The sequence below is a fragment of the Gekko japonicus genome, unplaced genomic scaffold, assembly GCF_001447785.1.
Source record: "Gekko japonicus isolate JY-2015 unplaced genomic scaffold, Gekko_japonicus_V1.1 scaffold426, whole genome shotgun sequence".
NCBI classification, from domain to species: Eukaryota; Metazoa; Chordata; class Lepidosauria; order Squamata; family Gekkonidae; genus Gekko; species Gekko japonicus.
The window spans coordinates 1067006-1088989 of NW_015160848.1; the positions used below are offsets into that span (position 1 = coordinate 1067006).

Genomic DNA, 21984 nt, shown 5'->3' on the forward strand with positions numbered 1-21984 from the left:
TCATCCAGCAGAGGGCGCAAGGAGTCTGCCAGCATTTTGGAAAGCTCAGTGGTCTCTTCTGTTCGAGGACTGCCCACTAGTTTCGCTTTCACAAGTTTGTCTTTATCTGGTTTCTTCCCCGCCATATTTTTGGATTGTTTACTTTCTTTAAAAGTTGCCAAAGTCTCTGAAATTCGCCCTTATGCTTAGCTGCACTCTGGTAAGTCTCTTAAAACAGATTTAAATGCTTGCTCTTCTGCTCCCCCCTCTTTATTCCGTATTTCATTTGTGCACTTGGGAGTGGCCCCTCCCCCGCTCACTTTTTACGGCTTTGTAAGGCGGGGTAGCTTTCTTTTTAACTTCTCATGCTTGCTTCCACCTGACTCACAGTTCATTGTCGGCCATCCGGCCTTGCTCGGCAATTGTTTTTTTCGCTCTATCTCCCACGCTTGTCCCGGTCAGCGGCACTAAGTCCATGCAGACACTCAGCGGCAGGACCGTGGGGGCAGAGGAGCGCCTCAATTCTCCGGCATCACGCCGGCGAAGAGGTTGCCCCTCAAAAGCCCCCTGGCTAGGAGCCTTCCACCAAGGCTCGTGACCCGTCGTGCCCCCTCCTACACGCTGTTGTGCAGATTTCATCCCCGGAGGTCCGGGAGATGCGTCTGCCTGCACGTCGCCATAAACCAGAAGTCCTTTTTCTTCTTCTTCCCAAGTATAAACCAGAATGACACTGCTTAGTTTTATTACCTGCTCTGATGAGCAAAAGCTTTTTCAACGTCTCAGGAAGAGAAAGGACTTCCCACCACATGTTACCTGAGATCTTTGAACAGGAGATTGATTTATTTCATTGGTTTTTTGTTTGTTTGTTGCTGTTGTTGTCTGCTCAAGGAAATTTACAGGGAAGAGGTTGGGGTGCATTCCTTCCTTCCTCCCTCCCTGCCTGCCTTCTCTTTGCATTCTTTGTTTCTCTCTCTCTTTCTCTCTTTCCACCTCTTTCCACCTCTCTCTCTCTCTCTGACAAATAAATATCATTAGCAAACAAATAAATATCATTGGACAAATAAATATCATAATCAATATCTGTTTTTACCCCTTTTGCTTTTATTTTTGGCAGTCTCATTTAATTTTAATAAAAAGCAAATTTGCATCTTTTAAGATAAAAACATAATATCTGTTCATGCCTTGCGGCTCTCAAACATCTGATGTTTATTTTATGCGGCTCTGACATTGAGTCAGTTTGGCCAGTCCTGCTCTATGGCATTACACCCCACAAACCTAGAAATAAGTGAGTGTGTCAGCATAATCCTCTAGGATGCCACCAAAATTCTGTGCTTTCACTGCAGAATCTTGGTGGAATCCTAGATAGTCATACCAGCATGCCCACAACATTTCTGGGCATACACAGGAAGTGATGTCACAGCATTTCTATGAGACCGATTTCCCCATCCTCCCCTTGCCATTCCAGTGAGTGGTGGGAGACACACAGGCTCCAGGCAAGAGATCTCTGGCTGCCCTAGCCTGCTGTCTCATTAAAGCCCCTATCACCCACCTCAGTTCAGAATCGGGCTCATATAATAGACTGAATCTAGGGCAGGGGTGTCAAACATGAGGCCCGGGGGTGGGATCAGACCCCCGGAGGGCTTCTATCAGGCCCACAGTGGAACTGGCTGTTCTCCTGCTTCTTCTTCCAGTTCTGCTGCTACTGCTGTGTCATTGTAGGTTTGCAGTTTACAGATATACACCTGAACAGCATACTCAAGACTGCAACAGACATTTTGATGCTATAATTCAGAGCAAGAGGTATCAGTTATCAGACACTGTTAAATAAACAAAATATTGCAAGAGTGCTGATGTTTTAAGCATGTTTTTATTTTAAGTTAAAAAGAAGAAGAAGAGATTGGATTTATACTCCGCCCTTCACTACCCAAAGGTGTCTCAGAGCGGCTTACAAACTCCTTTCCCTCCCCCTCCCCACAACAGACACCCTGTGAGGTAGGTGGGACTGAGAGAGCTCTGACAGAAACTGCTCTTTTTGAAGGATAGCTGTTATCAAAGCTATGGCTTGCCCAAGGTCATCCAGCCAGGTGCAAGTGGAGGAGTGGGGAATCAAACCCAGTTCTCCCAGATTAGAGTCCGCGCACTTAACCACTACAACAAATTGGCTCTGTTTGTGTTTGTGTCCTTTATAAAGTTTATATCTCTGCTACCTGGCACAACATTTTATGACACACATGACTCGGCCCAACAAGGTCACATTTATGTCAGATTCGGCCCTCATAACAAATGAGTTCGATGCCTCTGATCTAGGGTTTCTTTCTTATCTATATCCATTTCATTCAAGGTGTTTATCTCTGCCATTCAATCTAAGGAGAAGACAACAATTTGTTTGTTGCTGCGTGGGGAAATCCTGGAGACCAAGATTCACAATGTGTTCTACAATGATATTTTGCTGCTGCAAGACAGTTTTCTGCTGTATTCTGCATGCAGAAAAAAAATGCCCTACAGCCTTTTCCTGTTGAAGAAGTTGAAGGCTGATGGAAGGCTGATGAAAGATAGCTTCTTTAACAATTCAAAATATCTACTGAAGGGAAAAGCCAGGGTTTTCCCTCCATTCCCCCATTAAAAAAAATCTTCCTTGCCCAATTAAAATCAAAACATCTTTCAAGCTGCTATACCATAAACCCTTGCTTGAAGCTAAGTAAGTAAAAAGTGGAGACGACCGGCTGCTGTTACAATAGTACTGGCATTGATTCATTTCCCTGTGGACATTCCGCAGGATAAAAATAACAATATGAACACCTATGCAAGGCACAGAAGGCACAGCAAGTATAATTGAGGTCATGCATCAACTGAGGGCATGCATTACAACATTCTCAAACAGAAAATATACACTGAAATCACTGTTACGGGCCATTTCCATGATTTTATGCAATGGTAACACAAATTTGGAATTATTCAGAACTACAACATCCCCTCCTCAAACAATCAATGTTGTTTTTCATGCTTAGAGTCAGCCATGTCAGCATAAATCTGTTTTTCTTTGAGTCTACAGATTTCCTTGGCAATGACATTCTTTACAAGGGATCCTTTCAAGGAATGAGCACACGGTTTTCCCAGACAACCACTTTTGGAGACAAGGCCCAGAGAGATAATTTCTCCTCAAACTCTGAAATAAGGGAGTAAAGATGAGCACAACAGAGATCCTTAAACACGTGGCCTGTCTCAGATTGGGGTGGGGTCTCCAAGGAGAGAGACATCTTGGGTGTGACACCCATCATCAAGGATCGTGTGGGTATGCAAATGAGGGGAGAATTTGTCAAGAAATCATTAAGGATAACTTCCAGCAGGTCTGGATTGGTAGAGCTGGGGAACAGTGTTTGGACTGGAAAATGGTTTTGCATAGAGGTGTCTGCCAAAACAAGAAAAGAAAAGAAACCCTCTCAGAGGCTGTGGTCAGACATGCAGTTTCATCCATTGTGACCCTGCTTCTAATTGATCCAGGTTTTTATGTTTTTGGTAACAGAAGAATTCTGATCCGACTCACCCCCTTAGCACTCTGCACAGCCTTTTCACCCAATCCTTGAGCAATCAGACACAGAGGCCACAGAGTGAGGGCATGAGCCATTTTTTTTGGTTGTCCTTTGAGCATGCTCACAGACACCGATGAACCTGCTGGGATAAGTAGCTCACTGCCACTGAGAAGGAAATCAGTGGAATCAAAAGAAAACACATGCTGTAGCCAGTAAGCAGCACCTGAAGATGAAAAACACGGATTGTTGGGGAAAGGGTTGTTTGTTACCTAACACAAAGTTTTCTCTGGGATTGTCTAATATGAGTAAAAAAACCCAAACCAACAAAACTCAGTTGAGTTTAGTTGAGTTTCAACTACAAAGAAAGGCGTTTTGGTCTTGTCACTTTGGTTTTCAATGTGGATGCCTGTAGGGTAATTTTAGGGGTCCGGGCCTCTGCCAGGGATCCCCAACCCAATTAGGATTCTTTTCTGAGGGTAGATGGAATCTGGCTAGGAAACCCAGGCCTCCAGAGAGAGTGGAATACAGAGAAAACAGTTGCCTTTAACTAAAAGTATTTATTAATTCTACAACCAAACACAAGTAATGCTCAGGAGCTTATATTCAATATCAATACCCAATAGCATATAGAAAATCCCAATACCTGATATAGTGTACACTTCAGAAAGAATAAGGAATATTCCCAGACTGTGGAGCAAGACCTCACTCAAGCCTAGGTGGAGCGTTGGTCAAACAGCCCCAGACAAAGCCCAAAGCTGGCTTTTTATACTCTTTTCAGCCTATAGCAGGAGTAGCCAAACTGTGGCTCGGGAGCCATATGTGGCTCTTTCACACATATTGTGCAGCTCCCAGCAGGGGCCAGGCAGCTGGGGAAGCGAAGGGGAAGCATTCCTCCCCAATCAATATTCCCTTCCCCAGCCAGTGTTCTTTCCACTTTTCTTTCTTTTTTTCTCTGGGTAATTTCCCACAAGCGCTGCTCCGCGCTCACTCTTCTCTTTGGCCCGATGGTATGTGTCAATTTCACACAAGCTGCTGCATGGTCGCATTTTGCCCCGCAGCTTTGTGCAATTTCCCCCGCGTCTACTCAATCCAGTTTTTTGAGGATTGAGTAGACGCGGGGAAAATCGCACAAAGCTGTGGGGCAAAATACGGCCGCGCAGCAGCTTGTGTGAAATTGACACGTACCATCAGGGGAAAAGGGAGGAGTGAGCGCGGAGCAGCACTTGTGGGAAATCACCCTCTCTTTCTCCCTTTTTCCATCCTTTCTTTCTCTTTCTTTTCCTTCCTTCCCCCTCCCTCACTTTCCCATCTATTTGCTTTCTTTATTTCTCTCCCTTTCTCTCTTTCCACCTCTTTCATTCTTTCTTTTCACCTCTCTCTCTCTCTCTGACAAATAAATATCATTGGCAAGCAAATAAATATCATTATCAATATCTGTTTTTACCCCTTTTGTTTCTATTTTTGGCAGTCCCATTTAATGTTAATAAAAAACATGTGTGTAATATTTGTCTTGCGGCTCTCAGACATCTGTCATTTATTCTATGTGGCTCTTATGTTAAGCAAGTTTGGCCGGCCCTAGCCTATAGGAATTGAGGAAGAGTCCATTGAAAAAATTGACAAACACCAGCCCATCTTAAGTTGATATGACAAACCTCCGCTAGTATGAACTTTTGCCAAGACATATTTTATTAGCTGTGATGTCAAAAAGACCTAGACAGCTATGTTTAGGCCTTGGAGTCTTGCACTTGGAAGGCCAGGGAACGTCAAATATGGATTCAGGCAAAGGTACATCTACAGGGAAAGGCTTTCATTTTTACACCTAGGCCACCAGCAAAAGAGCAAAGGCTTATGGGACCAATAACCAAAAAAGAAAAGAAAAAGAGGTATGTTGTTGTTGTTCAGTTGCACAGTCAAGTCCAACTCTTCGCAACACCATGGACCACATCACACCAGGCCCTCCTGTCTTCAGTCGTCCTCCGGAGTTTGCTTTATTTCATGTTTAAAGAGGTATAAGGCAAGTCAAACTAAAATACAAAAATACAAAAGGACAGGAATGGCCCAGTCTCGATTACAATTCCGCCACAATACTCTATGTGGTTTGCTTTATTTCTCCCCACCCCCATTTTCAAGGAATTCATCTGTTTCTTCCATTAGCACAGAATTAGGCGTGTGGGGGAATAAGGGGCCGATTCGGATTCAGCCAAACGGTCAGAATCAATTTCGGCCAGCAGTAAGACTCCCGCATGTCAGTTTCCTCAGTACCAGCCATTGGGGAGTCTTTTGGCCAGCCAAATGTCAATTTCAGCCTCATTATATCCTATGGGCCATTGAAGTCAATGGCGAAAACATAGGGTATATTCTGGAGGCTGGAGGGGAGGGGGTTTGAGGGAGAGGCTCCAAACTCGCAAGGTAGCTGCTGGAGCCTCTCCCCAAGATGCCCATCAAGTGTCAAGAACATTTGACCAGGGGGTCCAATTCTATGGGTCCCCAAACAGGTTGCCCCCATCCACTCCATTGTTCTCTAGGGTGGGGGGGGGAAATACTTTCCCCCCAGGGTGCTGTTAGTGGCTCTGGGGGGGAGAGGGTTTGAGGGAGAGGCTCAAGATTTCCTGGGTAGCTTCAGGAGCCTCTCCCCACATAACCCCCATGTACAAAAGCAATTGGACCAGTGCGCCCAATTCTATGGGCACCCAAACAGGTTACCCCCATTACCTCCATTGTTTCCAATGGGGAAACCCAGCCAGAAGCACTTTAGGCAGGCAAGCAGGCAGCGCCCAGCAGTCAGACTCTCCCAGAGAATCTCAGAGAAAGTGAACTGTCTTGGGAGGTGCTTGTTTGCCATGAGAACAAGTGGCACACTCCAGGGACCCGAATGGGCCATTTTCGGGATGAACCGAATGCACATCCCTACACAGAATTCTAGTCCAATGCCTTCAACTTAGGGTTTAGAGTTTTACTCAGGCAGGGTGAATGGGGCACACCCCTGGTTCTTTCGCCTATATTGGTTTCAATATTGGAAAACAAGAAAGAGTCAGTCATGTGGTGTTTAACAATTGCACCAACACAGAGCCCTACACAGAGTATTGCAGTAACACTATGGAGACACTGCATCGATACACATGTCTCATATAAATCGGATGATTCATTCATCATATGCAATAACACACACATGAACACACACACACACACACACATATTCCTGTTAGCCAAATTGCTTTATCTACAGCAATTGGCAAATTTTAATCTGGGTGCTTGCCAACTATAAGGTAAAGGTAAAGGTTCCCTTGCTCGAAAGCCAGTCGAATCCGACTCTAGGGTTGCAGTGCTCATCTCCGTTTCAAAGCCGAAGAGCCAGCGCTGTCCGAAGACGTTTCCGTGGTCATGTGGCCGGCCGGCATGACTAAACACCAAGGCACACGGAACGCTGTTCCCTTCCCACCGAAGTGGTACCTATTTATCTACTTGCAATTTCTTGCAGTTCAGCGTCTCAACCACTTGAGCCACCGCAGCCAACTATACCAAGGTCCAGTTCCCACCAAGGGTTACCAGTAAAAGAAGTCGAGGCTGTTGTTGTTCAAAATAACTGTCTTTTACTTAAGAAGATAAATCACATACAAACAATACTGATGCTCTCATATATTCAATCAAGTTCCTTAGAAATAAAGTATTAAACATAAGCACATTTGCATTAGCAGGTAGGGGGTGATACTTATCTGTCCTGAAGCTTTGTTCGTTCCAATGAAGAATGGATGGGGAGAAATAGAATTCTAGGGAAGTTTAACACACGGCTAGAACCAGCCAGCACGTGTGGGCAATAGAGGCAAGGGTTGGGGATAGCAAGCTGGACAAAAGGGGAGTTAAAGCAGACAGGGGGTGTTGCGGGGATTGCGGCTAGCAAGGGCCAGGCAACTGGTCCTTACGTTTATAGGTGGTTCTTTGGGTGGGTGGCAACTGTGCCAACGTGTGGACCTACCTACCTGGTAGTCCATCCCAAAACTAATCCTATTGGTTGCGTGTAGTGAGGGGTGGCAACCTAGAGGGTAGGGCAATATTGTAACTTAAGATCTAACTCAAAGGATGGCATCTGGGCAAGTGTGAAAACTTGGTCAAGGAACCTCCTTGAAGTGCAGATGAAGCTCGGCCATTCCCTGGTCATCAAAGGGTCCATCTGGCAGGAAATGCCAATGTAAAATAAAGCAGAGATGTAGCATACGTGACAGCAGACAGTTCAACAATGGGGTCTGTTTCTCCTTAGGTTGTTCTTTTGCTGACAATATGGAGATGTGTGCTTTCCCACAAGGCTGATGCTGTGTAGCTGAAACCTCATTCATATATAAGGCTTATGCAGGCATCTTCTATGTGTAGCATCACAACAGGTGATTTGTACAGCTTTCTGAGCCTATGTGTGTATGTGTGCACAGTCCATTGTGTGGGTGTAACAGCAAATATAAGTTCATAAAGCAAATTTTAGTCTTATTTCTTAACAATATGTTCTAGCCTTTTTTCCTGGAACAGCATTTTTGTGACTAGACTGGACTCGCTGGTCAGAAAAGGGCCCAAGGCAAAATGCTTCATAGGCTGGGCTGGAACCGGTGACTGATCAGCGTGACGGAACTACACTGGCCACATTCCCAGGACTCCCTGTTGAATCACCACTGACACACGCACAAAAGAAGAAGAAAGGAAACACGTGCAATGATGGGAAACAACCATAGATGCCCTGCTGGTTACAGTCATGCTGGTGGGTTCCCCGTGGGATCTGTAGTTCTACTCTCATGGGGCGACCTCAGTTTGCCAGGGGGCACCTCCACAACTGCATGCCGCAGCTCTCCAAATGACATGGATCCCATGAGGAACTGCTCTGCAACCGCTCCGTCTGCAGCTGCTACTGATGCATAGGGCTCACATCCCACAAGGCAATTGTTTCCATGGTACTTTGGCCAGCTGATCCACTGGGGACCTGCCAGGCACCCCAAATCAGTTGTGTCCTGCCCCCCCCACGTGAGAGGAGGGGGGGCTGTGGCAGGGAAGTGTTCTAACAGCCCTGCCCCTCCACCATAGACAGTTCTCCCAAGTACACTTCCCTGTGGCCATGCCGCGTGGTCTCACATGGGTGCCAGGAAGGTATGGCTTGGGCCTCCCACGTGAGCACACATTACTCGCCTCAAGTAAGGGAGCCAGTATGGGAGTATTGTTGAGGCTTCTCCGGGCGGAACGGAGGGGGGGTACAGACTCCTGGCCTGTGGCGGCTAAATTTCTGCCCCTGCTCGCCCACCAGTTTGTGGATCACCTTCAAGGTAAGCCACAGGAGATGGGGTAGCTGTCAGAGTTCTGAAATGGAACATGTTAACTACACTGCAGGGACTTTGCTTTCCTTCTTAAGTGTTGGTGCTAATGTCCTTATACCGATGGAACTTCCTTATCTCCCCAAACTCCATCCTTCAAAGGTCCCCCTCCCAAATTCCTAGGAATTCCCTAGGGTTGCCACTGCCAGGTCCCTACCTTTTGCCAGCGGTGGAATTCAGGCTCATCTTCTGGGTTTTCATGCATGTGCGCTTGTGTGTGTGCTGTGATGATGTAAACCGGAAGTGATGTCATCACACTAGGCACATCACAGGGGGACGCTCCAGCATTCAGACAACAACTCTATGGTCACTGTAGAGTTCTTGGTCAGAAGAAGAAAAAGAAGAAGAAGAGGAGGAGGAGGAGGAGATTAGATTTATAACCCGCCCTTCACTACCCAAAGGAGTCTCAGAGCTGCTTACAAACTCTTTCCCTTCCCCTCCCCACAACAGACACCCTGTGAGGTCGGTGGGCCTGAGAGAGCTCTGACAGAAACTGCTCTTTTTCAAGGACAGCTGATGTCAGAACTATGGCTTGCCCAAGGTCATCCAGCAGGTGCAAGCAGAGGAGTGGGGAATCAAACCTGGTCCTCCCAGATTAGAGTCCGCGTACTTAACCACTACACCAAACACCCCCACATGACGTGCCTAGCACAATGCTGTCACCTCTGGATGATGTCATTGTACCGGGCACATCGGGTGCCACGGAACTCTTTGGGGGTGGGGCTTCCCCACCAGCCAGCTGGCTGGTGTGTGGATTGGGGGACTGAAATTGGGGACAAACCCATCCCCATCGGGGGGGATGGCATCCCTAGAATACCCCAAACCACAGCTGGTGACCATAGAACCATACCTGGTGATCATAGAACTACACCTGGTGACCATAGAACCATGGGAAGGTCTAGCTGGGGTTTATGTAGTTCTTGGGGGGTTAGATTGGGTGTGGAGGGAGGGGTTGAGCTGCCACTGGTGAGGATTCATAGAATCATTGAATCATAGAATCATAGAGTAGGAAGGGATCTTCAGGGTCATCTAGTCCAACCCCCATACGATGCAGGACATTCACAAATACCTCCCCCCCCCCGAGACTGCTGTTCCATGCCTAGAAGATGACAGAAAATCCTCCAGGATCTCCAATCAAACTGGCCTGGAGTAACATTGCTTCCTGACCCCAAAGGCCTGATCAGCATTTCCCTGGGTATGTAAGAAAGGACCATGAGAACTAAGCACTGAGGCAACCCTTCCTGCCCTCCCTCTCGTGATCTGCCTAAGTTCACAGAATCCACATTACTGTCAGATGGTCATCCAGCCTCTGCTTAAAAACCTCCAAAGAAGGAGAGCCCACCACCTCCTGAGGAAGCCTGTTCTGCTGAGGAACCACTCTGTCAGGAAGCTCTTCCTAAGGTTTAGCTGAAAACTCTTTTGATTTAATTTCAACCCATTGGTTCTGGTCCAACCTCCTGGGGCAACAGAAAACAACGCCACACCATCCTCTGTATGACAGCCCTTCAAATATCATATCACCCCTCAGTCGTCTCCTCTCCTGTCTAAACATACCCAGCTCCTTCAAACTTTCCTCATAGGACTTGGTCTCCAGACCCCTCACCATCTTTGTTGCTTTTCTCTAGGCATATCCCAGCTTCTCTATATCCTTCTTAAATCATTGTGCCCAAAACTGAGCACAGTACTCTAGGTGAGGTCTAACCAACGCAGAGTAAAGCAATACCATTGCTTTGCATGAGCTGGATACTATACTTCTATCGATACAGCCCAAAATCACATTTGCTTTTTTAAGGCCCCTGCCACACAGCAGGGGAAAAGCCTCTTAAGGCGCGGCTTTTAAAAGCCGCGCCAACGTTGAGCGTTGAGGCACCGTGGCGGGATCCCACGGATCCCCTGGCCACGGCGCCTTTTCTCCCCGGCGCGATCAAACGCCGGGGAGAAAACACGGCCCGAACGGGAGCCGGCCGAACTGCGCATGTCCGGGCATGCGCAGTTCAGATCCGGGCCGGGGTTGAGCCAGCGCAAGGAAGCGCCAGCGATCATACGCCCCGATCGCCGCGCCGCTTCCCTTTAAACCACCTAGATAGGTGGTTTAGTTTGCGGCGGCGTTTCCTGGGAATGGGACAGTTCGGCCACGGAAGCAAGACGCTTCCCAGATGTTGTGGTGTGATCGCGCCGGTTTGATCCGGCCCCGAACTGTCCCGCTCCCGGACCAAATCGTCACGTGTGAACGGGACCTAACCACCACATCACAATGCTGACTGATGTTCAGTTTATGGTCTACTAAGACCCCCAGATCCTTTTGACACATACTACTGCCAAGACAAGTCTCCCCCATCCTATAATTACGCATTTGATTTTTGCTACCTAAATGCAGAACTTTACATTTATGCCCACTGAAATTCATTTTATTTGTTTTAGCCCAGTTTTGCAGCCTGTCAAGATCATCCTGCATCCTGACTCTGTCTTCTACTGTATTTGCTACCCCTCCCAATTTAGTAGTAGTCAGCATCCTGTGCTCCATCAGGGCTTGGTGAGGCACACATCTTTTTACATCACATGAATACCCATGGGCTACACTGTGCTTTTTGATGACATAACTTTTTTATTATTATTATTTTGCTTGTGAAAATGGCGGCAAATGGGCAGGGTGCATGCCGGCATCAGTTTTATTGTTTGCTGAGTGCAAATCAGCTGCAGGGAATTAATTCTAAAAGGAAACAATCACAGAATTTAAATCATTACAGAGAGCTAACGACTGCACCATTCCTCAGTTCAAAACCTTTGAGATTATGGCATTAATTTTGTGTGTGATTAAATCAACAGATTTTGAAGCTGATTGGTTCAAATTTTTGTGGGCAAGAAGGTATCTCTAAATTAAAAACAACAATACCGTGGAATTGGTATAAAAGCTCTTGGAGTTCCTCCAGTTATTCAGATTCATCTCTCTCATTCTCTTGCCTTTGACTTCTCCGAGAATCAGGTAAGCTTGGCTAATGCCAAATCAAAGATAGATACTAAATGAAATACAATGTTCTTTGCTTTATAAGATCTCTCTATGGAATCAATCTGCACAGATCAAGCTCTTTTAAATTTCTGAGAACTTTCCAGGCAGGAATCTCCTGCATTGTGCAGGGGGTTGGACTAGATGACCCTGGAGGTCCCTTCCAACTCTATGATTCTATGATTCTAGGTGTTTGCTATAAATTTCTCATCATCATTCTGCCTTTAAGACTTCTCTGCACAGCAGACTTGAATTGTTAACAGTGTCCATGCCTTCTTTTCACAGAACACTCAGTTCTGTGAGAGGACCTGGACATTTCTACCTGGATTCCCATCACCCTCACGAAACTAAAACCGACTTAATTTTTTTTTTGAGGGGGTGGCTAGCTTGGTCTTGTGGCTAATCAGTGGCTATTAGCCACAAGGTATAGATAGGAACTCTCAGACTGGGCAAGTGATGCTCTGTATTCTTGGTGCTTGGGGGTGAGGGCAACAGTGGGAGGGCTTCTCGTGTCCTGGCCCCACTGCTGGACCTCCTGATAGCACCTGGTATTTTGTGAGATACAGAGTGTTGGACTGGATGGGCCTTTGGCCTGATCCAACATTGGCTTCTCTTATGTTCCTAAGAGCAGAGATCCATGAGTGGCTACTAGCCACAAGGTCTAGGTAGAACTCTCAGTCTGGGGCAAGTGATGCTCTGTATTCTTGGTGCTTGGGGGTGGGGGCAACAGTGGAAGGGCTTCTGGTGTCCTGGCCCCACTGCTGGACCTCCTGATGGCACCTGGTATTTTTGGTCACTGTGAGACACAGAGTGTTGGACTGGATGGGCCTTTGGCCTGATCCAACATTGGCTTCTCTTATGTTCTCTTTTTGATCTCACCAGCTCTCAGAAGCTACACAGGGTCAGGCCTGGTTCGTACTTGGACGGGAGGCCACCAAGGAAGTCCAGGGTTGCTATGCAGAGGCAGGCAATGGCAAAACCACCTCTGAATGTCTCTCGCTTTGAAAACCCTTTTGGGTTGCCACAAGTCAGTGGCCATTTAAGGGCATAAAAAGTTAAGCTGGTTTTTAAAAAAGGACCTTTGTAGTATAGGTCCGCCCTGAATTCTATGCAGAAATTGTACATATGGCTGATATTATTTCTAACAAAATTTGTGGCAGGGTATGAGCTTTGGAAGGGGCCGTGGTTCCTTGGAGGTGAAGACACTGAGCTGCAGACTGTTATGTCTGTAGCTCGGCCGTTTGAGACCCGAGTGCCGCGGGATGGCGTGAGCTCCCGTCTCTGTCCCCAGCTCCTGCCAACCTAGCCGTTTGAAAGCAAGAATGTGCAAGTAGATAAATAGATACCGCTTTGGTGGGAAGGTCACAGTGTTCCGTGCCCCTCAGCATTTAGTCATGCTGGCCACATGACCATGGAGAAGTCTTCGGACAGCGCTGGCTCTTCGAGATGAGCCCCACCCCCTGAGAGTCGGATTCGACTAATTTTTGAGCAAGGGAAACCTTTACCTTCACGATGAGCTTTGGAGAGTCACTGCTCCTTCAGAACTCAAGAAGTGAGCAGTGACTGATGAAAGCTCACCCCCTTCCACAAATTTTGATAGTCTCTAAGGTGTTGACTGGACTCTTGCATTTTCCTATCGCTGCAGACAAACTAACATGGCTACTCCACCTTGATATTATTTCTGTTCCTTTCCTTTTTTCCTTGGGTAGCTACAGGTACAGGTATAGACAGCTTTAAAAGTGAATTATACAGAATCATGGAACATAGGCCTACTAGCGGCTAGTAGCCATGTTGACTGAAGAGAATTTCTACATTTAGTGGTAGTACACCTCTGAAATGATGTGGAATGGCATACTATAGCCTAATCAGACTGCAGAAGCTAAGCAGGGTTGGTATTTGAACGGGAGATCAGCAAGGTAGAATTCACAGAGGAAAGCAATGGCAAGCCACCTCTGCTTAATCACTTGCCTGAAATACCCTAAGGGGTTGTCATAAGGAAGAGTTCCAAGGAGGCGGCAATTTACACACACACACCCACACACACACCTCTGAATACCAGTGATAGGAGGCAACATCGTGGGAAGGCACGGGGTTCAAGGTCTTTTTATTTGTCATTCAGAGCAACTGGTTGGACAATGTGTGAGGTAGGATGATGCACTAGAGGGACCAATGGTCTGATCCAGCATGGTTCTTCTTATTTCCTTCTTATGGAATGGAGATGAGATATTATCAGCTAGAGTAAACTTTGAGTCCAATGACACCGAGAGCCAGTTTGGTGTAGCGGTTAAGTGTGCGGACTCTAATCTGGGAGAACCGGGTTTGATTCCACACTCCTCCACTTGAACCTGGCTGGATGACCTTGGGCAAGCCGTAGTTCTGACAAGAGCCGTTCTTGAAAAAGAGCAGTTTCTGTCAAGAGCTCTCTCAGCCCCTCCGACCTCACAGGGTGTCTGTTGTGGGGAGGGGAAGGGAAAGGAGTTTGTAAGCCGCTCTGAGACACCTTTGGGTAGTGAAGGGCAGGGTATAAATCCAATCTCTTCTTCTTCTTATGGAGAAGAGGTTGTCAGTGGCTATGGAGAGCCAGTTTGGTGTAGTGGTTAAGTGCACGGACTCTAATCTGGGAGAACCAGGTTTGATTCCCCACTCCTCCACTTGCACCTGGCTGGATGGCCTTGGGCAAGCTGTAGTTCTGATAAGAGCTGTTCTTGAAAAAGAGCAGTTTCTGTCAAGAGCTCTCTCAGCCCCACCTAACTCACACGGTGTCTGTTGTGGGGAGGGGAAGGGAAAGGCGTTTGTAAGCCGCTCTGAGACCCCTTTGGGTAGTGAAGGGCGGGGTATACATCCAATCTTTTCTTCTTCTTCTTCTTTAAGACCAACAAAGGTTTTTTTAATTCAAGGTATAAGGTTTCATGTGCATGCACACTTACCTGAAGGAGTGTGCATGCACACCAAAGCTTATATTCTGTTGGTCTTAACGGTACTACTGGACTCAAACTTTGTTCTGCTGCTTCAGACCAAGACGGCTACCCCTTTGTTATCACCGAAAATGCTAGTCAGCAATCAGATAGAATGACAGCCAGAGTGGTGTTGTGTTTAACAATGGAGGGACCTAATCTGGAGAACCAGGTTTGATTTCCCCACTCCTCCACATGAAGCCTGTTGGGTGACCTTGGGCCAGTCACCATTCTCTTAGAACTCTCTCAGCCTCCATTACCTCACAAGGTTCCTATTGTGGGGAGAGGAAGGGAAGGCGATTGTAAGGCACTTTGAGATACCTTGAGGTAGAGAAAAGTTGGGTATATAACCCAACTCCTTCTCGTCCTCGTCTTCATCCTCGTCCTCCTCCTCCTCTTCTTCTTCTGTGGGAGAGTAGTGGTTAAGTGCACAAACTCTAATCTGGGAGAACCGGGTTTGAGTCCCCACTCCTCCACTTGCAGCTGCTGGATGGCCTCGGGCAAGCCGTTGTTCTGGCACAGCTGTTCTTGAAAAAGAACAGTTTCTGTCAAGAGCTCTCTCAGCCCCACCTACCTCACAGGGCATCTGTTGTGGGGAGGGGAAGGGAAAGTAGGTTGTAAGCCACTCTGAGACTCCAAGTGAAGGGCGGGATATAATTCCAATCTCCTCCTCCTCCTCCTCCTCCTTATCTAAGTGACTTAATACATGTTGTTTAGCAAGCTGATTTTGCATGCGACTAGTCACTTGAAATGTCATGAGGTTTCCTTAGGTGCCTTCCCTCACCCTCATTTTTCTTACACCGGATCCCACTACTTCTGTTATATATGTTGCATGCAGTGTTCCCTCTAAGCTGAGTGAGTGTGAGCTAGCTCACAGTTTTTTAGCCTCTAGCTCACAGATTTTTGTCTTAGCTCAGGAAGGGAGGGCTCCAGAGCAAATTAATTTATGCAGTAGCCAAATTGCTTGCTCACAACTTTAATGCTAGTAGCTCACAAACTATATTTTTTCCTCAAAAGACTCCACAGCTTAGAGAGAACATTGGTTGCATGTTGTATCTTTGTGGAGTAATTAATTATTTCTCTATGGATTTTTTTAAGAGATGTGATTTTGTACTGAGCCTCACTGTGCTCCTTGTGCATGGTATGATTTTCTCCCTTCCTGATTTCTTGCAGACTCGCCCTCCATCGCTCAGACATGTCTCACTGTGGACCATCCTTCGCCATTCCATCATGCGCCTCCACCCCAGTCGTTGGCTTTGGGTCACCAGGTTTTGGCTCGGGCTTTGGCTCGGGCTCTGGCCACGGCGGGTTCTCCTCCGGGGTGCCCTCCGCTAGCCTGGGCGTCCTCTCCGGGGTCAACCCTTCCTGCATCAACCAGATCCCTCCTGCAGAAGTCGTGATCCAGCCACCTCCCGTCGTTATGATCCTCCCCGGACCCATCCTCGCTGCTACCGGCGAACCCGTTTCCGTGGGAGGCAACACTCCATGTGCTGTTAGTTACGGTGGTCCCGGCAGAGTGATTTCTGGAGGTAGCTTTGGTGGTTTTGGAGGCCGTTTGGGAAGCTCCAGGGGCCGCAGAGGCAGTCTCATCCTGGGACGCAGGGGCAGCCAGTCCCCCTGTTACTCCCCCTGCTACTCCCCCTGGTAAAATCTCAAGGGCTATTTAAATCAAATTCGGAGCAATCAAAAAACCCATGAGATAAGAGAGTGCCTTGCGGAACATTCTCCTTCCAACACGACAATGAGTTCCCAGCCTCTCGAAGACTCAGAGCCAGAACTAATTTCCATGCACACCTCCTGAATTGTGCCTTATAGATATACCTCCATTCCCTTCTTCTTTGTCTATGGAAGATACTCCATTCTGTAAACGCTTTGCCCTCTTTCAAACGTTCTCTGGGTGAAACGAGTGTCGGGGATAATTTCTTCGGTTTCCTAATAAATCTTACTTTGCATCACGACTTTGGGAGTCTGGGGTTCTGTTTCCAAGAGTTGTCCACTGACACTTATCCGAAGATTTTAGTTAAGGATGGTTGCAAAATTCAAGGGAATTAAGAGCACACCCCAAGGAAGGTGTTCTAGCATGCTCTCCCCAGTCCTTAAGGTCTTCCTGCAACTTACGTCGATGGTAAAAACGTGAGCCAACCATGTGCCTACGCATATGGACACACATTCCCAGAATAGGTTGCTAAGCTTACATTGAGCATATGGGTCTTGTCATAAGAACATAAGAGATGGCAATGTTGGATCAGGCCAAAGGCCTATCCAGTCCAACACTTTGTATCACACAGTGGCCAGAAATACCAGTGCCATCAGGAGGTCCACCAGTGGGGCCAGGACATTAGAAGCCCTCCGACTGTTGACCCCCCCCCCCAAGCACCAAGATGACAGAGCATCACTTGCCCCAGAGTCCCTATCTATACCTTGTGGCTAATAGCCACTGATGGACCTCTGCTCCATATGCTTATCTGATTCCCTTTTGAAGCCGTCCGTGCTTGTAGCCGCCACCACCTCCTGTGGCAGTGAACTCCAAGTGTTAATCAGTGGCCCCACCCCCAATGTGACTGACACAATGAGGTCACTTCCGGGTGACACCATCACGCTGGGTGTGCTTGGCGCACGCGCCAAAGAGCTCTGGGACAGGACCCGGGACTTCCCCACTGTGAGGTAAGTTGCACTTGGCAACCCTAAGTTCTCCTTTACCAATTATACCCTCAAAAGGACTGACTGGTGATGGCACCAAGCCCAAGGTCACTGGATGAGCCACGTGATGGAGGGCTAAACCCCTCTGAGGACTCACATTTTATATCCTCTCACTCCTCCTGATTACGAACCAACCCCCCTGTGCCATGAAGGTGAACCTTTGTGCAAAGGGTGCTCATCATGGAGGGGGGAGAAGTCCTCCACCCCCCTGGACCACAGGCCCCTGTCCCCAGGCAACAAAGACATCCTGCCATCCCACAGGAGCCCACCCCTAGCTCAAGAAGAGTTTTCAGCTAATCATTAGGAAGAACTTCCTGAGAGTTAGAGCGGGTCCTCGGTGGAACAGGCTTCCTCGGGCGGCGGTGGGCTCTCCTTCTCTGGAGGTTTTCAAGCAGAGGCTCGATGGCCCTCTGACAGCCATGCTGATTGTGTGAACTCAGGCAGATCATGAGAGGGAGGGCAGGAAAGTAACTTCAAGCAAAAATGGCAAAAAGTCAATAAGTGGATTGAAGAAAATTTCTAATGTAACCCCAGAATGTTGGAAGAAATATGGATTGTATGTTATGGAAAAATGAAATTAAAAATTAAAAAAAGAGAGAAAACACGCAAAAAAAAAGAGAGAGAGAGAGAGAGGGAGGGCAGGGAGGGTTGCATCAGTGCTTAGTTCTTGTGGCCCTTTCTTAGCACACCCGGGGAAATGCCAATAGACACGTTGGGGTCAGGAAGCAGTTTTTCTCCAGGCCAGTTTGCCCGGGGTTCCTGGAGTTTTTTGTGTCACCTTCTGGGATCGGAACAGAAGTCAGAAGCGCCCTGACGTCACTTAACATGCCAAGATTTAGGCTTATTTTTTTCATTTACACCCTGTTTCTCTCCATGGATGGGAGCCCGATGTGGCTTTTGACGTGGCACCTCGTCCTCGCAACAACAAACTTTTGAGGGCAAGACAGGCTGATAGACTTGGGGTCACCCTGGTGGGCTTCTCTAGTTGACAGGATTCAAACTTGGTCACCCCTGTACTCAGACATTGTTCCGTATCATCACAACATGTTTGCCAAACATTTGAAGGTCACCTTTGAAAAAGCTTATTGCCCTGACAACAACAATTCTGAGAGAAACAGGCAGTTTTTGTGTGCTCGAGGGGGGGCACAACACCCTCCGCCTTAAATTAAACTAAATTAAATCAAATCAGAAGAGTAAATCAGAAGAGGTTTTGGCTAAACACGAGGAAGAACTTCCTGACAGAGCAGTTTGGTGTAGTGGTTAAGTGCGCGGACTCTAATCTAGGAGAACCGGGTTTGATTCCCCACTCCTCCACTAGCACCTGGCTGGATGACCTTGGGCAAGCCATAGTTCTGATAAGAGCTGTTCTTGAAAAAGAGCAGTTTCTGCCAGAGCTCTCTCAGCCCCACCTACCTCACCGGGTGTCTGTTGTGGAGAGGGGAAGGGAAAGGAGTTTGTCAGCCGCTCTGAGACACCTTTGGGTAGTGAAGAGCGGGGTGTAAATCCAATCTCTTCTTCTTCTTCTAATCTGGGAGAACCAGGTTTGATAAATCCAAACTGTTCTTTTTCTTCTTCTTCTTGGTTAAGAGTGCGGACTCTAATCTGGGAGAACTGGGTTTGATTCCCCCACTCCTCCACTTGCACCTGGCTGGATGACCTTGGGCAAGCTGTAGTGCTGATAAGAGCTGTTCTTGAAAAAGAGCCATGTCTGTCAGAGCTCTCTCGGCCCCACCTACCTCACCGGGTGTCTGTTGTGGGGAGGGGGAGGGAAAGGAGTCTGTAAGCCACTCTGAGACACCTTTGGGTAGTGAAGGGTGGGGGATAAATCCAATCTCTTCTTCTTCCTCAGTGGAACAGGCTTCCTCGGTGGTGGGCTCTCCTTCTTTGGAGGTTTTCAAGCAGAGGCTAGGTGGCCATCTGATGTTGGATCCCCAAGCATCGAGAATAAATCCACGTTTCAGAAAAGCAAAATTTATTTCAAAGCTTTGGAAAGATACTCAAACAAGTCCTTTGTTAGGAATGGGTACAAACAGCCAGGGCAAATATAATAAAGGGATTTGAACCAGGTACCGAACCAATGGCGGGCAAAGGAAACGGTTGCGCGCTCAATCCCTGGGAACACTACTATCTCCAGACATAACACAGGTGCAGTTCCCAGGCTCGAAAAGCAACAAGCTAGCATTCAAGCGTACCTCCTACACCACGTCCTCCAGATGTTTGGCTTAAGCGTTACAGCAGAGTAAAATGCAAGCTAGCAAGCAGAGGGGGGGGAATGAACTGTACAGCCGTACAGGTAACACAGAATACAATGGCAGCTTGCTGACATACTGCCCCCTCAAAAATACACTCTATCCCCCGTCTCCCGGGCAGGGCGGGAGATCTCCCGGTTTGGGTGGGAGACCTCCCGGTTTGTCCGGGAACTCTTCGTGGAACTTACGAAGCAGATAAGGGGCCCGAATATCCCCTTCTTCCACCCATTCCCGGTGCTGGGGTCCGAAGTCCACCCACTCAATGAGGTACCAGAGTTTACCACGCTTCAGTTTGGAATCGAGGATGTCCGCAATCTCAAAATGTTCATCCCCCTCCAGTAGCACAGGTGGAGGGGGAGTCACTGAGGGCCTCCAGGGAGAGGTACCAGGGTCCTTTTTTAATAAACTCATGTGGAAAACAGAATGTAAAGCCCTCAGATTTTTCAGTAGTTCAACATCAACAGCCACGCCATTGATAATTTTACGCACTTTGAAAGGCCCAATGAACTTCCAACCTAGTTTCTTGCTCGGTCGTAACATCTTGATGTTCTTAGTAGAAACATACACCATATCACCAGGTTTCAAATCCAATCCCACCACCCGTCCCTTATCCGCCTGGGCCTTATAAGCTGCTTTAGCAGCATCCAGGGTTTTACATAATAGAGGCCATGCATCCTGCAACGACTTACACCAAGAACCAGCATTTCCCCCCAGTGGAGTATCAGTGTTCCCCAAAAAGGGGAGAGGGGGGCTATCATAACCAAAGACTGCTTTGAAAGGGGACATGCCAGTAGAACTATGCAAGGTGTTGTTATAACAGTATTCAGCCAGAGGCAAAAGATCACACCAGTCAGTGCTGATCCTGTGAACTTAGACATATCATGAGATGGAGGGCAGGTAGGGTTGCATCAGTGCTTTGTTCTCATGGCCCTTTCTTACACGCCCAGGGAAATGCTGGTTTCCACGTTGGGGTCAGGCAGCAATTTTTCTCCAGGCCAGTTTGGCTGGGGATCCTGGAGGTTTTTTGTGACACTCTGGGCATGTAACGGATCACTGAGTGTGGGTGAGGCATTTGTGAATTTCCTGCATTGTGTAGGGGGTTGAACTAGATGACCTGGAGGTCCCTTCCAGCTCTTTGAGTCTATGATTCTTCTAGAGGGCATCCCCAGGGCTCTTGGAACCTCCTTCGCCCGATCTATTTCTAGGGTCTCCACAGTGGGCAAAGAGTTCCTAGCATTGTCCAGAGACCAGCAGTTGTTAACACACTTCAGAGAAGTCTCTATCAGTGATTCAGTGAGGCAGGAAGCATCCTATTGTGTAGTGGGAGCCGCATGGATCGACGACAGACAACGATGTGGTGCATAGCACGCTTTATTAGGCACACAAGAAGACATGCATACAAACGGCCGGCAGGCCAAATATATACACACCTGGGGACAACCCCTTGGTCACCATTGGTGGGTTTGAATCTCCCGCCAAGGCTCCCATTGGTTCCCCAGTGGAGGGACTAGGATCCTAGTCCCCATTGTCTTACCAGACTGAAGCTCGGGTATATGCGCTGACCTCCGGTGGCGGTCAGTGGACACAACACCCCTCCCCCATAGTCCAGAACCACCCCTAGGTGGCATAGTCTTTCAGGTACGCTGGGGGCTGTCGCACCCTTGCCGATCGTCTGGGGCCCTGTGCTGGGGCCACCTGGGTTCCGCCCTCCGGTGCGGAAGCCGGCGGTGGAGCTGGGGCCTCGGTGGTCTCCAGCTCGGGCTCTGGGGCCCCGTTGTCCGAGACGATGGTGTCCAGCAGACCATGGGTGGCGAAGATCCTCCGGAGGGCGCGGATGGTCGCCTTGGTGGATGTCGCGGAGACGGGGCTGATCTCCAACCACTTGGTGTAGGAATCCACCATGACCAGAAACAACAGTCCATGAAATGGCCCGGCAAAATCGATGTGTAGCCGAGACCATGGGGTGCGGGTGGATTCCCAGGAGGAGGGTGGCACCCCTGGCGGGCTAGGACACACGGCTTGGCAGGCCTGGCACCGCTTTACCCATGCTTCTATCTCCGCGTCAATGCCGGGCCACCAGACGTAACTCCTGGCCAGTCCTTTCATCCGTATGATGCCCGGATGTGCCTCGTGCAGGGCCCGTAGGACCCCTTGGCGTAGGGCGCTGGGAACCACGACTTGGTCTCCCCATAGCAGACAGCCCTTGTGAGCCAACAGTTCATC

General features: G+C 48.2%; 1 protein-coding gene across 2 annotated transcripts; it reads left to right on the plus strand.

Moving 5' to 3' along the window:
- Positions 1 to 11769: 11769 nt before the first annotated feature.
- Positions 11770 to 16770, plus strand: LOC107118234 (feather keratin 4-like). Of its 2 annotated transcripts, none has more exons than XM_015420536.1 (2): positions 11770 to 11837; positions 15986 to 16770. In XM_015420536.1, exon 2 carries the CDS (start codon positions 16008 to 16010, stop codon positions 16458 to 16460), a length of 453 nt encoding a protein of 150 aa, XP_015276022.1. In that variant the 5' UTR covers positions 11770 to 11837; positions 15986 to 16007; the 3' UTR covers positions 16461 to 16770. The 2 variants fall into 2 exon arrangements, with proteins under 2 accessions (XP_015276022.1, XP_015276030.1); XM_015420544.1 differs by lacking the exon at positions 11770 to 11837 and adding an exon at positions 14966 to 14984.
- Positions 16771 to 21984: the final 5214 nt, after the last annotated feature.

Coding starts and splice junctions, on each gene's coding strand:
- LOC107118234 (XM_015420536.1), top strand. CDS start 16,008: ATGTCTCACTGTGGACCATCCTTCGCCATTCCATCATGCGCCTCCACC.